The 21,263-nt window shown below is 34.2% G+C and overlaps 1 protein-coding gene across 6 annotated transcripts in view; it reads right to left on the bottom strand.

Moving 5' to 3' along the window:
* The window catches only part of LOC120779494 (RING finger protein 11), a 58,242-nt gene that overhangs the window by 13,351 nt on the left and 23,628 nt on the right, over positions 1 to 21,263 (bottom strand). For 5 of the 6 annotated variants that reach the window (XM_040111781.1, XM_040111785.1, XM_040111780.1 and 2 more), the window contains exon 2: positions 214 to 361. In XM_040111781.1, the coding sequence (XP_039967715.1) occupies positions 214 to 330 (117 nt within the window). In that variant the 5' untranslated portion in view covers positions 331 to 361. Of the gene's footprint in view, positions 1 to 213; positions 362 to 20,764; positions 20,871 to 21,263 lie in introns of those variants that run through there. The other variant, XM_040111783.1, reaches the window with a different exon arrangement.

The following is a 21,263-nucleotide window of genomic DNA, read 5'->3' as shown; positions in this document are numbered from 1 at the left end:
GAGAATGCCTTTCGTGACACCTTCAATGCTTGGAAATCGCGCTGGCAGCGTTACATCGACGCTGAAGGAGCCTATTTTGAAAGTTTTTAAAGAATTGTAACGATATTTGGTTTCAAATCAAGGATGAAAAAATTTAACTTTTCCTTACTAACACGAAAAATAATGAATACAGTAGTCTACCAGTTCTTTTGATTATAGAAATACGTCACTTACCGAATAAATTGGAGCCGGAACATTTCGATCAGATGTAAAATCGTGTGTGTTGCTACTTTCGCTTCCACGTAAAAGTGAAATGTCATCGGTGCTGTTTATTTGTAAGCAATTGCCCATTTTATCGTATTAAGTATCACTTTCTTACTGCCTATTTAAAATTGAAAACATTATGTAAAAAATTCTTGTAGTTACAATGCATAACGGTATTAATATGAGCGTAATTACCACCTTTGGAGCGCTACCAATTAAACAAAATTACGAAATTTAAAAGTATACGGAAATAACTCAAGTTTTACGCTGAATTATTTCTCTTATAAGCAATGTAAGAAATTCTCACTTCAAGCCTGATTAATTCAAATACATACTTATGTATATTCAAATATGATAATATAAGTATAAAATAGTTTGCAATATAAACAGATTGATTATAATATTTATTAGAAAAATACGATAAATCAAGTATATTTATTCTTATAACAAAAGCATTATTTGTATGCAAAACGTAAACCTAACTTCAAAATGACGAAGAAGAACCATAAAATAATTCCCCCTTATTAAGGTTTAAGGGGCTATACCAGTGTGACACTTAAAAAAAATACATTTTTTATTTGCTATTACAGATACGACCTTGCTGATTTCACAGGATATTTTTGGAAATATAAACTATCGAATATTTTCAAAAATATCCTGTAAAATAAGCAGAGTCGTATCAGTAATAGTTTTTGGATGGCGACGTTTTTTTTTAAAAGTGCTGGCCACATAACTCAACGAGAAATTGACCGATCGACTTCAAATTAAAACTGAGTGTTTTTGAATCCATTTACTATACAATGACCTACGATCTTTTTGATTGGTTGAAAATTGTCAATTTTGCATTGTTCAAATATCATGAACATGCTTACTTATCAGCAAAGCCGAAATTCTACTAAATATAAATATCTATTTATATATTAATATACATACATATATACGTAATGCATTTACATGCAATGTGCATGCATCTAATAATAATAAAAATGCATGTAGCATAAAACATATCAAGCAGCATAAACAATATGCTGCAATACATACAAACATACACACATACACATATATTTAATTATTTAAGATAGTTTTAAAAATTGTACATAAGTAATGAAAATATCAAAATAAAATTAGATTTGAAATACATTCTCAGCAGAAAACATTCTTATTATTTATATATTTTACTTCCCCCCACGAGTGGTAAGGGGTAAAATAAAACATAAAAAGAAATATTTCAAGTAAAATAGCAGTACCTATCACTTATTACCCCCCACCCGAGATAAGGAATAAGTGACGTAGCACTACATTAACTTTTACTTAACAGGCATTAAAAAAACTACCATTTTTTTTTTTTACCTAAAAAAACGAGTTTTTTTAATATTACGCAATTTTGCTAATTTTTGATGTTTTTCAATCATTGTATAGGAAACATCTTTAAGTTTAATAATCTTTTTGATTTTTTTTTTGTTTCAGGTGCTCATACGGCCGGAATCACGTCAGCAGTTGGGGCACTTTTTTTTGGCACCTCCGAAGACAGCCCATAACTCCGTTATTTTTCAAAATTATTGTAAAAAAAAAAACATCTTAAAATATGGCTGAAAATATACCTTATTACGTTCAAGGAAGTTCGAAATATTCAATTGCGTACTTTCTCTTAAAAAATTCACGAAAATCGCCTAATTTTTCATGCGTTACACTGGTATAGCCCCTTAAAACTCATCTGCCGTTATCATATTTTAACTTATTTGTGTATTACCGTTTAGCACACAGTGCTCGTGCGTAATGATTGTCAACAACTAAAACTGCAACTAGTGAATTCCGTTCCGCCCTTCCATTGTGACAACATAGTTGTTGTTTTTCTCTCTTGATCACATTTGAACACTGTTGCCAATGCTCAATTTGCATACATGGTTTTGCAACACATCTACCTTTACAGTTATAATTTTTAATATTGTAAAACATCAAAACTGGAATCCAATTATTAAAAATGGTCTACTTAATTATATATTCAATGTAATTTTGTGCTAGTTTAAAAATGTTTCAAATATATTCACGTATATTTTTTAAATACTACAAAATATCGGGATTGCCAACTCTGCGTTTGAGAGAACAAACTCGTTTCTACGGAAAAAATCCAATTGGAGCAAACATGTACGATAGAGGCGGTAGAAGCGGTGGTAAGTTTTAACTCATAGTGAAAGATGAAAAATGCTCAAATGAGAACAACAATAACTACGTTGTGACTACGGAAGGGAGGACCGGAACTCACTAGTTGCAGCTTAACAACTCCTAATTACAATTGTCGTTTCCTTCTATTAATATATGACCAGGTACGCAGATGTTATTAATCAAGTTACTTACTAAAAGTCTATTTATTGTATTTATGCATAACGTAACGCAATGCGACTTAGTATTGGTGCTACGGATAGCCTTAGTTTACGCTTGGATATCCAGAATGTTCCACAGCCTTTGTTGAAGTTGTTTTCATTGCGCCCGTAACCTTCAGCAATCAAGTCCGTTGTTTTTGTTCCAGGAGTTTATTACGACATTTTTTCGATAGTGCCATCCAGCATACCGCCACACCATATTTTAGTATGGGGTGGGTGCCACTTGAATATATACAATAGACTAAAACTACACTTTGAGACAATGGCTCTTTTGCAGGAGTTCCAGATTCGAAGGACTTTCAATGTGAATTCACCACCTAAGTTTTATACCTATGGTAACTCCGAGATATTTGAGAGATCTCGAAAGTACAATAGTTCTACACCTTAAGGAGGGGAAACTGAATTGCGAAGATTTCGTCCTTTTTGTGAGAAGTGGGCAAAAAATTTTAAGACTTTTTAATTTATATTTCGCGAGAAAACTTGTTCATCAAAATATTTTTTTTCTAGTTTAGAATGACACTTGAGCCAAAAACCATAAAAAAATAATTATTAATGTTTAGTATATGCTCTCTTTCTATATACATAAATTGCATTCGACGATTTTTTTGATAAGTGAAATTATTCAACAAAGAAGTTCCAGTAAATTTTGTGTGCGGAATCATCACTCTGGTACCAGAATGTTGAAAAAGACCTTCAGTGACAATTTTTTGTCACTGCAAGTGTTTTTTATTGATAAAATTATTTGAAAAAAGGGTCGAGAAGGCGTTGACGAAAAACCACGCCCAGTGCGGCCATTCTCATCAACTGATGATCAACACGACAATAAAAAAGAATTGGTGCTTGAGATTAAGAATCAGAAGCATTGTTGGAATATCGGAGGAATCAGTGAAAACCTGAGTGTGGTGCACTCCGAATTCGTACCGACCGGGCCAAACCGTCAACAAGAAATACTATTAATACTATAAGTGTTATGCGTCGTTTGCGCATAGCTATTTGCAAAAAGAAGCCGGAATTATGGGCCCGACAACTCTTGGTTTTTACACCACGATAATGCACTACATACTGCATTGAATCTTCATGAATCGCCAATATTTCAACTAATATCGTGCCTCAACCACTGTATTCGCCTCATTTAGCTTCCTGTGACTTCTGGATATTCAGCAAACTCAAACCGGGGGAAACTATTTGAGTCAATTGACGACACTAAATGTGAATCACTACGCGAAAAATTAACAGAAAAATTAAAGAATAATAATACAATACAAATATCTTCTGACATAAAATTGCAGGAAATTAAAATTCCAATGTTTTATGTTGAAATGAAACAATGGTCGTCATTCCGCGATCTTTTTAAAAGTTTGGTCCATAATTCTAAGCACTTTACTGAAGTGGAAAATATGTTCCGATTGAAGACATCTTTAGGTGGGGAAGCAGGTAGGTTAATTCAACAGCTATCAGTAACAGAAACAAACTACGAAGCTGCTTCTCTGGGAAGGATAAAAGAATAGTACAAGTAGCAGACTACTGGATCAACCGACTGCATGTGAAGAAACTGCAATAAGCATGAAGCAACTGGTGGATACCACTAAAAATGCCTTTATGCTTTGAAAGGACTAAATTTAGATTTAAACGACAAACAAGCCATCATAGCTCGAATAGTGGTTCGAAAACTAGACAAAGAAAGTCTACGTTTATACGAGCAGAATGTAAAAAAGTAAGGAAATACAAAGTCTAGATGATGTTTTCCGTTTCTTGGAACAGCAATATCAAGCTCTAGTAGCAATACGAGACATAAAAACAGCTAAATAGAGCATTCAAAAGCAGCCAAAGCGAACACCTAAATTTTATACAACTGCACAAAAAATTATGTATACTGCGCAACAATATTTTGAATGCAGAAGGTTCCAGGCGTTGACTACGATGAATCGAAAGAGATTCATAACAAACAACAAGCTATGCAACATTAGCGTTGATCACTATATATGGAGACTCGCTACAAATGACAAGTTAAAAAACTATTTGCCACATCAAGCAGTCATTCGAAAAGGCAGTCTAACAACTAAACTGCGAGTGGTTTTCGATGCGTCTGCAAAAACTACAAATGGAATCAGCTCAAATTACATCCTCTTCGTAGGACTGAAACCTCATAAAGATATATTTGACATTATAATCAAATGAAGACTTTGGCAATATGTATAAACAAGTGATATTGAAAAGATGTTTCGACCAATTAACATACATACAGAGAGTGATCAATATTATCTACGTATATTGTGGAGAAAACAAAAGGAGAGCCGATAGAAGAAATCAAATTACTTGCTCTCTCTGCGTTACGGCAACACGTTGGAACAAAGGACAGTCCACCAGATGTAGCATCTAGAAGAGTAGTTGCGAATAAACTGATAGATCACGATCTATGGTGGAAGGGTCCAAATGGTTACGAGAAGAGGAACATCAATGGCGAACCAAGACGATTATTCAAATCGATGCAACTTATGTGACAACTTGAAAAAAATAAATAAAAGGACAAAAATGTCCCGAATACTTAGTAAAGTCAGAAATGAAAGAAGCTCAGGAGATGTTAGTAAGATATCAGCAAGAATTACAATTTGGAGAGGAAATCAGGACTTTAGAATTCAAAAAAGAAATTAGTAGCATTGCACACATAAATCCAATTTGGATAGTAATAGAATGTAGGAGGTTGGTTGGGTAATGCAGATTTTATATTTCATCAAAAACACCCAATAATATGAAATAAGTCACATTTGTTATCATTAATAATTGAAAATGTGCATAAAATAACATTACAGGGAGAAAACAAATTAATGGAAGCGACAATTAGAAGGAATTGTTCGATTAAAGAATTCAATAAAAAAACACAATTCGAACTTGTAGTCGATGCTTACGTTACCGCAAAGAAGCAGAGAAACAAATTATGGGAAATCTTTCAGAATTCCAAGTATCTATATCAATTTTATTTACACACGTTGGTATAGCTGTGGAGGACATATGAAATGTTCAAAAGGAAGAGGACAAAAAACATGTAAAGGATATATAGCTGTAATTGTTTGTAGAGCAACAAAAGCTATTCATTTAGAAGCAGTAAGTGATTTCATAACTGAAGTGTTCCTAGCTGCTTGGAAAATATTTTTTGCTAGAAGAGGTAAAAGTCAGCATATATATGTACTCGGACAATGGAATGAATTTTGTTGAAGCTTGTAAAACATTAGACCAAGATTTCAAAATGGCAAGTAAGAAAAATTCAACCGTAGCTTCCATATTCTCTTTTTTACTGGCGTAGACATCTCTTACGCAGTTATAACCGAGTTAACAACAGCGCGCCAGTCGTTTCTTCAATGTGGAGCAAATTAATCATTCCAAGCGAAACCAAGTCCGTCTCCACTTGGGTCTTTCCAACGGAGTGCAGGTCTACCTCTTCCTCTGCTTCCTCTACTTTCAGAGCTGGAATGGCATGACCTGGCCAGCGTAGCCAATCTCTTTTAATTTGCTGAACTATATTAATGTCGTCGTATATCTCATACATCTCATCGTTCCATCGAATGCGATATTCGTCATGGCCAACGCGTAATGGACTATACATCTTTCGCTGAACCTTTCTCTCGAAAACTCGTAATGCCGACTAATCCGATGTTGTCATGGTCCATGCCTCTGCACCATATAGCATTACGGGAATAATGAGTGACTTATACAGTTTGGTTTTTGTTCGTCAAGAGAAAACTTTACTTCTCAATTGCCATATTAGAAGCAGATGAAATTCAATTGAATTTTGGGACGCCGGCAGCTCCACATTTCGGAGGCAGGAGCCAAGTCTGTTAAATATCATTTAAAAAGAGTGATAGGCGAAAGTAAATTGACATTTGAAGAAATTATTACTTTGCCCTCACTGATTGAAGCAGTTCTGAATTCACGACCTCTATGTGCAATAGATAGTGAAGGCGATATAGATGTTTTAACTCCTGGTTATGTTTTAATAGGATGTTCAATAATAGGTTGTCCTGAAGCAATTAATGATGCACAATTAGCTTCATTAGATAGGTGGAAATTAATACAAAAAATTAATGTTGCAACAACGAATGAAATGGAAAACCAAACAGGCCAATCTAGCAGAAGGACAAATAGTAATTATTAAAGATAAAGAAACTCAACCAGTCAAGTGGCCATTAAGTAAAATTAATAATACTCATCCGGGAAGTGATGGAAGTTGTAACTCTAATACTTAAACGGTCCGTTCACAAATTGTGCTCACTGGAAGCAATAAACAGCAGTAGAACAGATGAGCCAAATCAAGTTGCAAGTTTATTGACTTCAAGAATGACAAAAAATACTGACAACTTAGAACGGTCGAGTAAGACAAGCGAATTAATGATATGGTTCTTAATGTTGCCCATGCTAGTAACACAAGCTAAATCATTATACATTAATGATACAGCTAAACCAGCAGTTTCAGTGGCTAAGCTGAGAAATAATACAGCAATATTTTTGGATCCAATTAGTAAAATGGGCATAATAAATTCAAAATGGAATTTAATAACATCAATGCAAAATATTGACCTATTACGAAGACGCCTGTATAATGGTTACTGCAACTTTAAAGGACTGATATAATATTCTTGAAGCAAATAAAGAATTGTTCATGAAAGAACAAAAAAGAAAAAAGCGAGCACCATTATGGATGCTGATGACCGAGAAAATATGGACTCAAACATTAGAAATATTTTCAACAACTAAAGGAATAGAGCAAATGTTTTTAAAAAGGAGACATCAATAGTTGATTCTACCATAAATATAATAAACAAGACAACAGGTGAAGTTTACAATAATTTAAAAAAATTAATGAACAACTTAATAAATTTTATAATGAACTAATAAAAAATCAAAACGCTGAGCGAATGATCTGGATATTTTAAATATAAACTATTACAAAAGGAATAGTTATGGACGAATGTGAAGAAAGTCACACTTGGATAATCAATCTCTTAATTTACATAAATCATGGTCGCATAAATCCAAAACTATTAAAACCGTTACAACTTACTGAAGAAATTGCATTTATTAGAAATAAGCTAGCACACAAATTAATACTACCTGGAAAGCAGTTGGGTATTGAATAAAAGAAATTTATAAATCCATGACTGCTGAAGGTTTAATTGTTGATTCACGGCTAGTTATAAACATAGAAAACCCCTTAATATGGTATGAACCGTCAAAAGTATACAAATTAAATCCACTTCCAATAAAATACAAAGGTAATATGATTATTCCAAAAATAAAAGCAGAGTATTTAATATACAAGTTTAATTTGAATCAATATTAATTTATAAACTAAGTAGAACTAGATAAATGTTCCAGTAATTCGGAGAATCATTACCAATTTCTTGGAAATTGGGCTTGGAAATCATCGACTGATAATTCATGTAAAGTAGTAAGTGAATTCAAACCTTCTACAAATGAAAATGTTTGGATAAAATTGTCTTCTCAATGCGTTGGGTTTACAAATTATTTAGCAAAACAATGATATATCTAGAATGTGATAACAATCAACAAATGCATACGGAAATCCATAGTCAAGGCATTATGACAAATAAGAGAAGGATGTACAGCTCGACATGAGGGAGTAACTGTAACACCATCTCATCACGTACAATCCGAAATTAATACAAGAATTGATATCCTCTTCTTGGATTAAAGATATTCCAGAACTACAAATAAAACCTTTAGATCCAACATTAATAAGCAATGCCAAAGATATCGTTCAGCATAAACAGAATATAAAACTTTTCAAAAAAGAAAATATAAAATTAAAACGTACACTCGCAAGAAAAATTATCCGTACTCCTCGATATGAAAACAATAAATTGAGAAATTTGTGATCAAATAACTCATTATGTATAAAAATAATATACAAAAGTTTTATTTAGTATTTTCACTACGCTTTCCATAAGTTTTTTTTAGACATATACTTTAAGGGGCTATACCAGTGTGGCGCATGAAAAATGAGGCGATTTTCGTCAACTTTTTCTAAGAGAAACTACGCGATTGAATATCTCGCACTTTTTTGAACGTAATAAGGTATATTTTCAGCTATATTTTAAGATCTTTTTTTTACATCAAAAAGATCGTGTATAGTAAATGTATTCAAAAATACTCAGTTCGAATTTGAAGTCGATCGGTCAATTTCTCGTTGAGTTATGACGCCAGCAATTTTGAAAAATGTCGTTTCCAGAAACACGCATTTAAACTTTCACTTAAGTGTATATGTTTACACCTCCGAGCTGTCGATTTTTAAAACGCTGCCATCTAAAAACTATTCAAGAGACTTTCCCGATTTCACAGGATATTTATGGTCCTTTGCCCGTTGGCCACGGCGAATATTGCATTCGATGGAACGATGAGCTGTACGAGATATACGACGACATTGACATAGTTCAGCGAATTAAAAGACAACGGCTACGCTGGCTAGGTCATGTTGTCCGGATGGACGAAAACACTCCAGCTCTGAAAGTATTCGACGCAGTACCCACCGGGGGAAGCAGAGGAAGAGGAAGACCTCCACTCCGTTGGAAGGACCAAGTGGAGAAGGACCTGGCTTCGCTTGGAATATCCAATTGGCGCCACGTAGCGAAAAGAAGAAACGACTGGCGCGCTGTTGTTAACTCGGCTATAATCGCGTAACCGGTGTCTACGCCAATAAAGAAGAAGAAGATAAGCTATCGAAAAAGCAAATAAAGTTTTTTTTTTTTTTGAAACTGTCATACTGGTATAGCCCCTTAACCTTCATCAAAACCCTCGGGTCTGGCCAGGCATATTTTGTTTTTAAATGTTATTTAAATATATTTAGAGTGTAGCAAACGACTTGCGCTTTCAGGTAGCTTCCTAGAAAAATTCAAGGAAATCGTATCGAAAAGGACGAAAAAAGGATATTATAATTTTACACCTTAGTGCACCAATGGTGCTTGGCTAGACCCCATATATTTTGTATGAAAATATATGAACTTTGGTATATTTCAATCACTTCGCACGGTTGATTTATCTGTTTTCATGTTCTTTACATGTCCAAATTGGTTTGTATCTAGGTCAAATACTTTAGCCGCTACAGCGTTTAAAGGTTAAGAAAAACGCAATTTTTATAAAAATGTTACATTTTTTGTGAACGCTATTGCCACGCCAAGCGTGAACAAAGCAGTCAATTTGATTTCAACCAAATCGAGAGGTAAGAAATTTCAAAAAAGTATCTATATTGTACATATATGAGCGTAAATACAACACGTATTTCCATACAAATGTATGTAAACACCACTTGGCCTAGCCAAGCACCATTGGTCTCGACTAAGTGTGTCAGACCGTTGGTCTCGACCAGGGTTAAACTAATTTTTTCAAAACAAAAAAAAAAAGCTCACATAATGAAACAGAAAAAGTATTCGTACAATTTGAAATTAATCACATATAGTTAAACTATATTGTGAAAATTCAGTATCCTAGTAACTTTTGTTTTGTTTTCAAAATTAGTTTATTTATTGTATCTGCTTTTTCTTAAAGCCTAACAATAAGTAATAAAATCTTAAATCTATTTAAAAACTAGACAGACTCAAGCAAGTGATTGAGCTGTTTTGGTGATACGTCGCTCTTTAATACGCAGGCATATCTCTTCTTTTAAGTCGTGTTTGATCGCAGGAATGTACCAAAGCATTAGCCAAAGGGTTTGGGTGATCTCGGATTTTAGATATACATATATTTAATTCTGCTGTCTTCTACTTATTTTTTTACCATAGGAATACCAAGGTCTTTATGGATATTTTCGTTACGCATGTACCATGGTGAACATGTGATTGTTCTAAGCATTTTTGATTGGAACCTTTGTATTAGATCAATATTATTTGCACGGGTCGTACCCCACAGTTGAATGCCATACATCCAAATCAGTTTTATGACCGCATTATATAAAAGCACTTTGTTGTCTAGGCTAAGTTTGGAGTTTTTATTTAAAAGCCAATATAAATTTGCAGCTCTAATCTTCATACATGTTATTTTACTAGAGATGTGTTTTCTCCACGTGTACCTTCTATCTAGGTGAATACCAAGATACGTTACTTCGTTCGCTTGGGGTACTAATATGTTGTTTATTTTTACTGCCGGGCACATCTTTGGTCTTAGCGAAAATGTAATAAGCTTACACTTCTGTTCTTTCACATTTATACGCCAGTTCGCTAGCTACTCTTCGACAGAACTTAAATGCTTCGCTAATATTCGTGATGCTAAAATGTGTCATTTGTTACGGCCCACTATAGCTGTGTCATCCGCAAAAGTTGAAGTTAATACATTATTAGCTGTTGGAAGATCTGCTCTATATATGATGTATAGTGTTGAGCCTAAAACACTGCCCTGGGGTACACCAGCCCTTATCTGTCGTTCATCAGATAAGAAATATCCCACTTTTACCATACATTTTCTATTTTTAAAGTAAGACTCCAAGGTTTTATACAATTCTAAAGGTAGAATTTTTTTAATCTTATATAAAAGACCTTCGTGCCACACCTTATCAAACGTCCGAGCTACATCTAGATTATTGCTGAACAGTACTCCCTGTGCTCAAATGCTTTCCTTATCTCGTTAGTAATTTTATTTGCTTGCTCTATTGTGCCATGTTTCGCACGAAATCCGAATTGATGCATTGGTATTGTGTTATTTACGAGGAGGAAAGGAGACATCTTTGATAGTAATACTTTTGAAAGACAGGGTAGAAGACTGATTGGTCTGTGAAAACGACTGTGTTAAGTCTTTCCCAGGTTTATCTATCAAGATAATCTGCGACTTTTTCCATGAAATTGGATAGTATCCCAAACTAAGAATTGCACTGAAGAGCAAAGAGAGTACCTCTACAGCAATAATTGGTAACTCAATTAGCATTTTTGGAGAAATTTTATCATGTCCCGGCGACTTTTTTGGATTAAGTTCTTTGATGATACCAATGATTTCAGAAGGTGAAGTCAAAAGAGACTCGAGCGACTCTTTAGCTGTGTTGGGTAAGATTGACAGCTTAAAGTTGTCCTTTGGCAAATTGGGTTGAAATACCTTTTCTTGTTGATTTGCAAAGCAATTTGTGTTGCTAAGACAACTGCGCTGGTTATTATATCATTGACTTCTCTTATACTTTCGTCAATATCTCTTACTGTATTTATTTTGTACTCAATATTAATGTGGCTACTGACGTATTTTTATATTTTAGCCAATTCGTATTATAAGAAGTTAGACCCACCATTGGATTAACGAATATGGGTTGTTCACATAACTGTATTATATTGATTTGTAACATACTATACATCTAAATCCCGGCATATTGAAATTATTTTTATTATTAGATGAGTGTCTGAAATAAGCATTACATCTATATTCTTTTCAGACAGAAATCTCTAATTTATGTTGGTTAACACCGTTAGCACTCCATATACAGACATTTAGTAAGCTCATTTTTTACTTAATAAATTGTGCAGCATTTGATTTTATGATTTTATTAAATCTTGGATCATGTTTTGCATAGTAGACATAAATTGTGTCATACACTGTGTACGATTTATAATCATAGTTTCAATACCTCCATTTGGAGGATTTTGCGGCAGTTACATTTGCACAGTGTTGCCTTTCACCACATTTGCATAGCTTCCTTTCATATTATTATTGTTAGAAGTAATAGGATTTGAACTTTTTTCTGAGGTTGCTATAATTTCATTACGGGGTGTTTGTAACATTTGGTTACGACGTGCTTGAATGCCCTGTGAGAACTTCGATTTCAAATCTTTATATACAGGGCAACCTCTGTAGTTAGCAGTATGATTTCCCCCGCAATTGCTGCATTTTCGTTTCGTTCGTCCGTACGTCCGTCCGTCTGTCTGTATATATACGAACTAGACCCTCAGTTTTTAAAATATCTTTTTGAAATTTTGCAAACGTCATTTTTTCTTCAAGAAGCTGCTCATTTGTCGGAACGACCGATATCGGACCACTATAACATATAGCTACCATACAAACTGAAGGATCGGAATCAAGTTCTTGTATGGAAAACTTTCACATTTGACAATGTATCTTCACCAAATTTGGTATAGATTATTTTCTAAGGCAACAATGTTACCTCCGAAGAAATTGTTCAGATCGGATTACAATAGCAGATAGCTTCCATACAAACTGAACCCATAGTTACTAAAACAAATCCACCTGTGAATAGTATATTAGCTTCGGTGCAGCCGAAGTTAAGGTTTTTTTCGTGTTTATTTAATTCTTCTTTCTTAAGGGTGCATTTGGAAGTGGGATGTAAATCATCACATACCACACAAACACTGCGTAGAGTGCAGTATGATTTAGTATGCCCATATTCTTGGCAGTTAGTACATTGTACCGGACCGATTCTTTTATGTGGTTCTTCCAGCAAATATTACAAATTATATGTATATTGAATGGGTCTCATTTTTTTAAGTTGATTCGAATTCGGCAACAATTCAATTTTAAACATTGGCTGTGGTACTTTGTTTCTATTAAATATATTTACAACTGTTTTAATTGCAAAACCACATTCTGCCAATGCTTCTTTGACTTCGCTAGAGTCTACGGCGGACTCTATACACTTGATTGCAACAACTAGGCCCTTAGAGCTCTTCAGTTGATACGAATAAAAATTCTTGTTTTTATTTGAGAAAAATTTAACTATGTCCATAAAACTTTTTTCAGTGTAGGTCTGAATTTTTGTTTCATCTATATTGCCTTTTTTCAAATGCACTTTAAAATTGTTAGTACCTAAAATTGTACTTAATTCAGCAACAAGAGCATTACTGCTACGCTCACGCAAATAAATTGGGAGGGGGTTTGGCATTAACGACTGTGGTGGTACCCTTCGCAACGTCGTCTGAACTCTTGCTTAGTAAGTCAAATCTGTTGCCATTTTAAACTCCCGTTTTATTCATATTTGGTGTGCCGACTAAAATTTTTTTAGGATTAACCGCTGCCTTTTAAGGACTTAATTGCTTATGGTGCTGCTCAGTTGTTCGCTTCGATGACTCATCATTCTCACCGTTGCCTTGTTTGTTGTTATGAGCTGTATTCGCAGGCTCGACAAAACTGAAGTAGGCATTCATCGGGATGTCTTTCCGGCAAATTTGGGTGGTGTGAGTGGCGAACAAGGTGAGAGGTTCCATCAAGACATTTCATAAATGGAGAAGCGTTATCAAAGGAAATGGAGTCCAGGAATGCTAGCAGACTATTGTTGGAGACTTCAAGAAAATCATAAGTATCTATTAGATATTAGGAAATAATTCTGTAAGTGTGGCTGAATTTTGTACTTTTTACGAAAATATATGTTTGACTACACTTTGCATATTTGACTACACTTTATAACGGTACTTTTTGCGGTATTGAAATTTTTTATTTAGAAATAAGTGAATGACATGTTATTTATCAAAAATATTAAAAATTTAAAACAAAACACATTCAGCTATAGACAAAATCTTTTGGAAGTTAGTGAGCTTTACAAAACGAACGCGAACTGAAAGAGACTGACATGGAATGAAAAACTGATATTTTTAATTTTTTTAAATTACTTTATATATGAAATTAAGTTTATTTTTATTTTTGTTTAATTGAAACACGACTTAGTCGCTTTATTACTTTAAAAACAACATAATCGGCCGATTTTGTATAAGCACTCTATATTGTATAGAACACATTCAGCTATATACAAAATCATTTGGAAGTTAGTGAGCTTTACAAAATGAGCGCGAAATGTAAGAGACTGGTGAGGAATGAAAAACTGATGTTTTTAATTTACTTTCATTTACTTTATAAATTAAATTAAGTTTACTTTTATTTTTCTTTAACTGAAACACGACGTTAAGTCGCTTTATTACTTCAAAAACCATATAATCGGACGCTTTTGTATAAGCACAGAAAACCTAGTTTGTGTTTTACACATAAAATGTAATAAATTAAAAACTATAAAAATAATTAGAGAATATAATTTAGTTTATTTATGCTTACTAAAAGCATAGAAAAAATAAAATTGAAAAAAATTAAGAACGAACGAAAAAGTCTGAAAAAAATTTAAGAAAGTAAAGTGGTTGGCTTTGCGTGGCCACGAGTTTACTTTATTTTAACACCTTAATTGCAGAAATACTAAGCAATAATTTGGGGAAAAACGGTCCTGGTTAAAACTATGTATGTACATAGTAGATAGTTTTTTACCGCCGCAAGCTTATATTTATAAAGATATGGAAATGTTTCGGAATATGGTGCAACGAATGTGGTATGAAAATGGGTTCGAGTGAATAACGGTATAAAGTCGAGGGAGATTTTTTGAGGTATTTGAATGAATTCTACACTTACGTATATTGTTTACTAACAATAAACTGTTTTTTACAGGTTTATTTCACTATACATAGTGCACAAATAGCTTAAAATCATAATTAGAGTCATGCGATCTACATGTTTAGAAGGAAATAAGACAAATAAAACAAAAAGATTCTACCGAAAATGTACGTACCGTAATAATTTGCTGGGTAATGCAAAATTTTGCACCATTTACCACAATGTCATTAATATCATCAGATGTAAGTATAAGTTGACATGGAGTAACAAATGCAAGTATCATAGTAGTAAGTTCTCGATTAATAATAAATTTGCAAATGAACAGGGCCGGTTCATACAGGCAAGTTAGCTAACTGCCGAGGGCAAATTTTCTTTAAATATTTTATTTTCTTTAAATAAATTGTAAAATAATTTACAAATTACTTCATTTGTTTATAATATATTGTAGTCATAGTTCCATATTTTCGCATTCTAATACAAATTATAAGCAACAACGAGAGCATTATTAAATTTGTTTAATAGTTGTTGTAGCGATTATCTAAGCCCTGTTTCGGGGAAAGTAATATGTTAATTGTCATCGAAATCACTTAACGGTAGGCCCAGGAAACTAGCTGTTTTGTTAGGACCACAGGGAGAGAGGTGCCAAGTTCCCAAGACAACCGGTTCTACGCTACCGAATTGATCCAAACAAGGTTAGATCCTCGAAATAACAGCCCTTGGCCGGATAAAAAAGGGTCAATTCCCGTAATGTAGAACCGGCTCTTGTGAGATATGCACAAAAATAACATCGGGCAATGAAATTGGAGGCATGATGGCCGCAACAAGATTTTCAAGTCGCTAGCCAGCAGCTCATGAGGAAAAGACAAATAAACTTTGTTGGCTACATACAAGGCAATCGGGCGACTGGTCCTAAAATACACTGCACTGATATGGTCGCCTAGATGCAGTGAAACGCAGACGAAGAAGTTTCAGAAGAGTCAGAACATTGTTTTCCGGACTATAATAGGATGCCTCTTGAAGTCTCCGGTCGAAGATTTATTTAGTGAGACCCGTATGCTCCCAGTTAAAGAACATAACAAACTACCATTCCTTCAGAAGTATGCTTGAAGCGAAGCCGCCAGTGGAGCTATTAACACCATCACCGAATTCCTCTCAGTGAATGGCATAATTGGAGTCAAACCACCCATTGCAAACGACGAGTTCGAGTTGCCGCGAGAATCTAGAGTGACTCTTGCGCAAATTTGATCTGGATGCTGTAGCAGGTCATACGCAACCAGAATCGACCACGACATACCAAATAAAGCCCTAGAATGCAACGAGTCCCCGCATGACTCTAATCACCTCTTTGCATGGCTAGCAAACCCCATTCATCTAACACCCATCTCCCTACGGTCCGACCACGTTGAAACATCACATTTCAAATATTGAAAAGTCACTGCTCCAAATTAGCCGAACACATAGCCAATAACCCACAAAAGAGTACTTATTCATAAACACAGTAGTATCACACATAGCATAAAAGAAAGTCGGTTTTTAAAAAGTCCCTTTGTATGCTTAAATCTTTAAAACTACGCAACGCATTTTGATGTTTGTTTAATAGATAGAGTGATTGAAGAGGAAGGTTTATATGTATAATTAAAATTCTCATGTGCTACGGCTTTCGTATGTGTTTGTTGTTTTTACTATTTTCTGTCCTCATTAAATAAATTGACACAAAAATGCAATAATAATATTTTATTCAAAAACAAAAATCTTTTGTTTGTTTTGATAAATGGTAAGTAATTAGATATATTTTACTGCGGTACATACGAATAATATGGAAATTTGTGCAGAAATTATAAGTCATGTCTGGAAGATGTCGTCGGTCGAACATAATCGTAATACAGTGAGTGCCAAAAGAGTACGTTCAGCTAGAGATAAAGAATCGTCAACGGAACGTGAGGCTCGCTTCAGTTAGACTCTGGATAGATATAGAGAGAGAAAATCTTCAGTAGAGCGCGAGGTTCGCCCCAGCCGAGAAAGGAATATATGTACATCGAACACAGAGAGCCAGAGAATCATCACTACGAGTTGCTACTTCATGGGTAAATAAAGAAAATTCTTCCATGAATTACGATCCTTCGATTTCATACAAGGACGATCGTATAGTATCAACAGGTACTCTGTATGTAAGTAGTGTGTGAACATTGCTTGGTATTGAAATTAAAGGACGAATCGAAAGGAATGTGATGCTTACAAGGAAAAGTCAAATTAGAAGAAATTCTCCCTTCACCTGAATCACTTTACTTACTTCTTACGGGTGATTATCAGAAATCCAAACAATTGATGCGCAACATCCGCCGTTATAAAACGCATTTCAAACGACCTCTTTGCAAGACGTTGATCGTGGGTTCATTTAAAATTCAAGGGCAAGTGTACCACTTAGCTGGAAGCTTGCTACCACTTCGACCCCATGATCACAAATTTCTAAAAATATATTTTATTGCAGATCCAGATACACAAGCGCAATTTTACAAAATAGATATTGTATCGCATAGTCGTGATGATAATTTGCAAAAAATTTCAGAGCTACACAGATCTTATGACAGCTTACAATATCCTTTGATGCTATGCAGTAGAGAAAATGGTTATGTCTTTAATATTTCTCAAGTTGACCCAAACGGTGGTACATCTCTGCGTAAAACTGTGTCTTGTATGAACTACTATTGCTACCGTATATTTTCAACACTTTGCTTAGATATAGAATGTTACCAAACCAATACTTAATAGAACCATATGCAAAAATTCAATCTAAAAGATTGGCCTACATACGTAATATTCAAATTAAATTGAGAGCCGAAAATTAGGTTCATCTTCAAGATGCTTTAGAGGAGAATGAACACCGCAACGGCATTGGGCAGTTGGTTATACTACCTTCATCATTTACAGATGGACCTCGAGTCAAACGAGACTTTTACAAAATATAGCTCAAGATGAGACACGATTAAACATCGATCAGAAAAAAATATTCACTGCATTACTATCAACAATTGATATCAATGAAGGGAGATTGTTTTTCATTGATGCCCCAGGAGGTACAGGAAAAAACATTTTTAAACAATCTGCTTTAAAAAAAAGTGAGATTTACAGGAAAAATTGCGTTAGCTGTTGCGTCATCCGGCATTGCCGCTACTCTTTCGAAAGGAGGCCGAACCGCATATTCTACATTCAAGCTCCCACTGAAAATCGACACCGATGATAATAACAGCGTCTGTAGTGTTTCTAAACAAAGCAATGCAGGAAAATTGATGCGTGACTGCTCATTCATAGTCTGGGACGATGTTACCATGTCAAACAAGACGTCATTTGAAGCACTACCAGTTGTAACTCGAGGAACACGTGCTGACGAAATAAATGCTTCCCTAAAAAGATCCAACCTTTGGCCACATGTCAATAAATTAGAGCTTAAAACTAATATGAGGGTTTCGTTATCTTCACGTGAGAACAGACTATTTCCAGAGTTAACACAAATTGAGGGACGGATTGACCTAGTAAACCTTTTGTGTTATGATAGACAACATCCAAGAGTTAGTCAACAATGTCTATCCTGACATTGATAACAGAAGTTATAAGACAATATCTTGGTTTAAAGAAAGAGCGATTCTGTCACCAACTAACGAATAAGTAGATAAGGTAAATATCTTGATTCTTTCAAATATTGATGCCCCGGCGAAAATATACTACTCGGTCGATAATGTGCTCGATTTGGAAGAATTTCTAAACTTTTGAACCCGTATGAGGGAGTCCCCCTCAGAAAATGGTGTTGAAAGTAGGTTGTCCTGTGATTTTATTAAGAAATCTGAATACAGCTAAAAATTCCACTTGCACGCGTTTGCTGATAAAATCACTGAAAACTTTCATAATAGAGTGCACAATACTCACAGGATGTGGTACCGGAGAAGATGTATTGATTCCCCGAATCCCTCTGATACCATCGGATTTACCCTTCAAATTTAAACGTTTACAGTTTCCGATAAAGACATCTTTTGCAATTACCATTAATAAATCGCAGGGTCAGACCTTCAACTCTGCAGGCTTAGATTTGAGCATTGACTGTTTTTCACCTAGCCAACTGTATGTCGCTCTTTCAAGAGTAACCTCTAAAGAAAACATGTTTGCATTGTCCAATGACAAGAAAGCTGTGAACGTTATATGTAAGGACATCATGTAATATATAAATTGTTGTAAAAATGTAATAAATAGGTAAAAATGTAGTTTATGTATGAATTTAGATATTCCAAAGACAGTAGGAAATCTTCATGGTATAGGGAAAGAGGAATTGTTTTACTCCAAATTTAACGTGTGCGGGCCACAGGCAGTAATGAGGCGAAAGCTCTGTGCAAAGTGGGCGCCTCTAACAAAAACAACGAATTGCTGATCGCCCTGGGTGCTCATTTCGCATCTTTCCAACTTAGCAAATCTCTTTTCAACGGTTATTTTCCCTGGTGTAGAGCTCAAACTTAACAGTATTTTTCACTTAAAAAGCAATGCTTTATTAACACACAAAATGCTGTTTGATCAATTTTTTTGTAAACTAAAACAAGTTGCTTCATAAAAATGCTATATTTAATTAACTAATAGTTATAATCTAACTAATAGAAATTATATAGATGGTAGTACTAGTATTATTTATGTGTCAGCGATAGTAAAGCGTGGACGGATACTCTGGTTTCAGAATAAGACGAAAATTTCGTTTCGAATTCCCCAAAGAACATTCATAGAGCAAAGGGGATGGATTTTGGTTTAAAAAAAGTTTTATTTCCAAATGAAAATTCGCAATTTTAGAGTTCAGCTTTCACCGAGAAATTTAGTACCAACGCTAAAGCACGATGACATCAACGTATACGTATACGCACGAATTATATCCTTTACTGAATTTAATAAGGATATTTCCAATTAAAAGTAACTTTTGGAATATTAAGTGATACATTTAGTGAATAATTAGGTTCCAGTTGAATCATCCAACAAGGTAAAGATCCAGAGCATAGGGTGCAAATTATTAAGGATTGGATGCTTTATGATGGTCCCAGAAAATTAACAATACCATCTCAAGGCTCTGTTTTGAATATTATTGAATATATCACGGAAGTTTTTCAGTAAGGGATTAAAAAAACAGATTTTTAACACTGTTATAATTAAAGAACTTGGTATAGCATTACATCTGCAGTTGCCAAATTTAGTAGAATCGATATCAAAGCGGTTATAGATGCCAACTTGGGCCAAACTTAAACCCAAAATTCCGTTATAGCTAGAATTAAGAAAATTTATCGAATGTTATTTTTGTACTGTATGTGGCATTTTGTAGATATGTAAACTCTTCTCAACGCAACTTTTGCTTTTTTCTTCCATAACTTTGCTTGTGTTTATGTTAATTTAGATATGAATTTTTTTAGAATATGGCACTAGGATTTCGGGGAGAAAATGGATATGAACGGATAGAGGAGGTCCTCCAAAGTTTACATACACCTAGTTCTCTTCAATTACGACACGTTTATTTGTTATAAAATTAAAAATTTTATGGTTTTTTTCTATCCATTTCAAAAGATGTACATATATTTACATAACATTAAATTTAGCACATCAAAATATATTTTTTTTTTTTACACAAATAAAAAAAATGAATGCTAAAGCTTAAAATGGGCATAATTTATATCAAAAAAGTTTACGTACACTAATGATTATTTATATACATAAATCAAAAGTAATTACACTAGTTTTAGCGGTTTTTGACCTACATTTTGTTGCTATTATTGTCCCTAGACATCGATGTATGCTCCCACTCAATTTCTAGTATTATTTCCGGATATTTTGACCCACTAAGTCCATCATCCAGCTTTTTGGCCTTATTTTGATGAAATTCTATATTTTCGAATACGATTTTTCAAAAAGTTCCAGATATTTAGAATGTATGGTGATTGCGGGACCTATGGAGTTATTTTTAATTCCATAACAACCCTGCACGTACAAGATAATGCGGGTGTTTTGGGTCGTTATCCTGCTGTAAATAGAAGTGGCCGCTATTAACAGCCGATTTAAGCACACTTAAAATTTAATTTTTTTTTTAAATGTTCAGATACATATGCTTATTCACTTTTTTACGAATAAAGTCCAAATATCCAACCTCAGACGATATCATATACCCCCAAACCATAACATTACCCCATTTATTATTAAATAGTGTAAAAATTGCTTTAATTCCATATTGAACTTTAGTTGAAAATAATTTATTCATAC

Source organism: Bactrocera tryoni, unplaced genomic scaffold (assembly GCF_016617805.1).
Source record: "Bactrocera tryoni isolate S06 unplaced genomic scaffold, CSIRO_BtryS06_freeze2 scaffold_11, whole genome shotgun sequence".
NCBI lineage: Eukaryota > Metazoa > Arthropoda > Insecta > Diptera > Tephritidae > Bactrocera > Bactrocera tryoni.
Note: the sequence above shows the minus strand (reverse complement) of the source record. Positions and strands in the feature narration are given on the sequence as shown.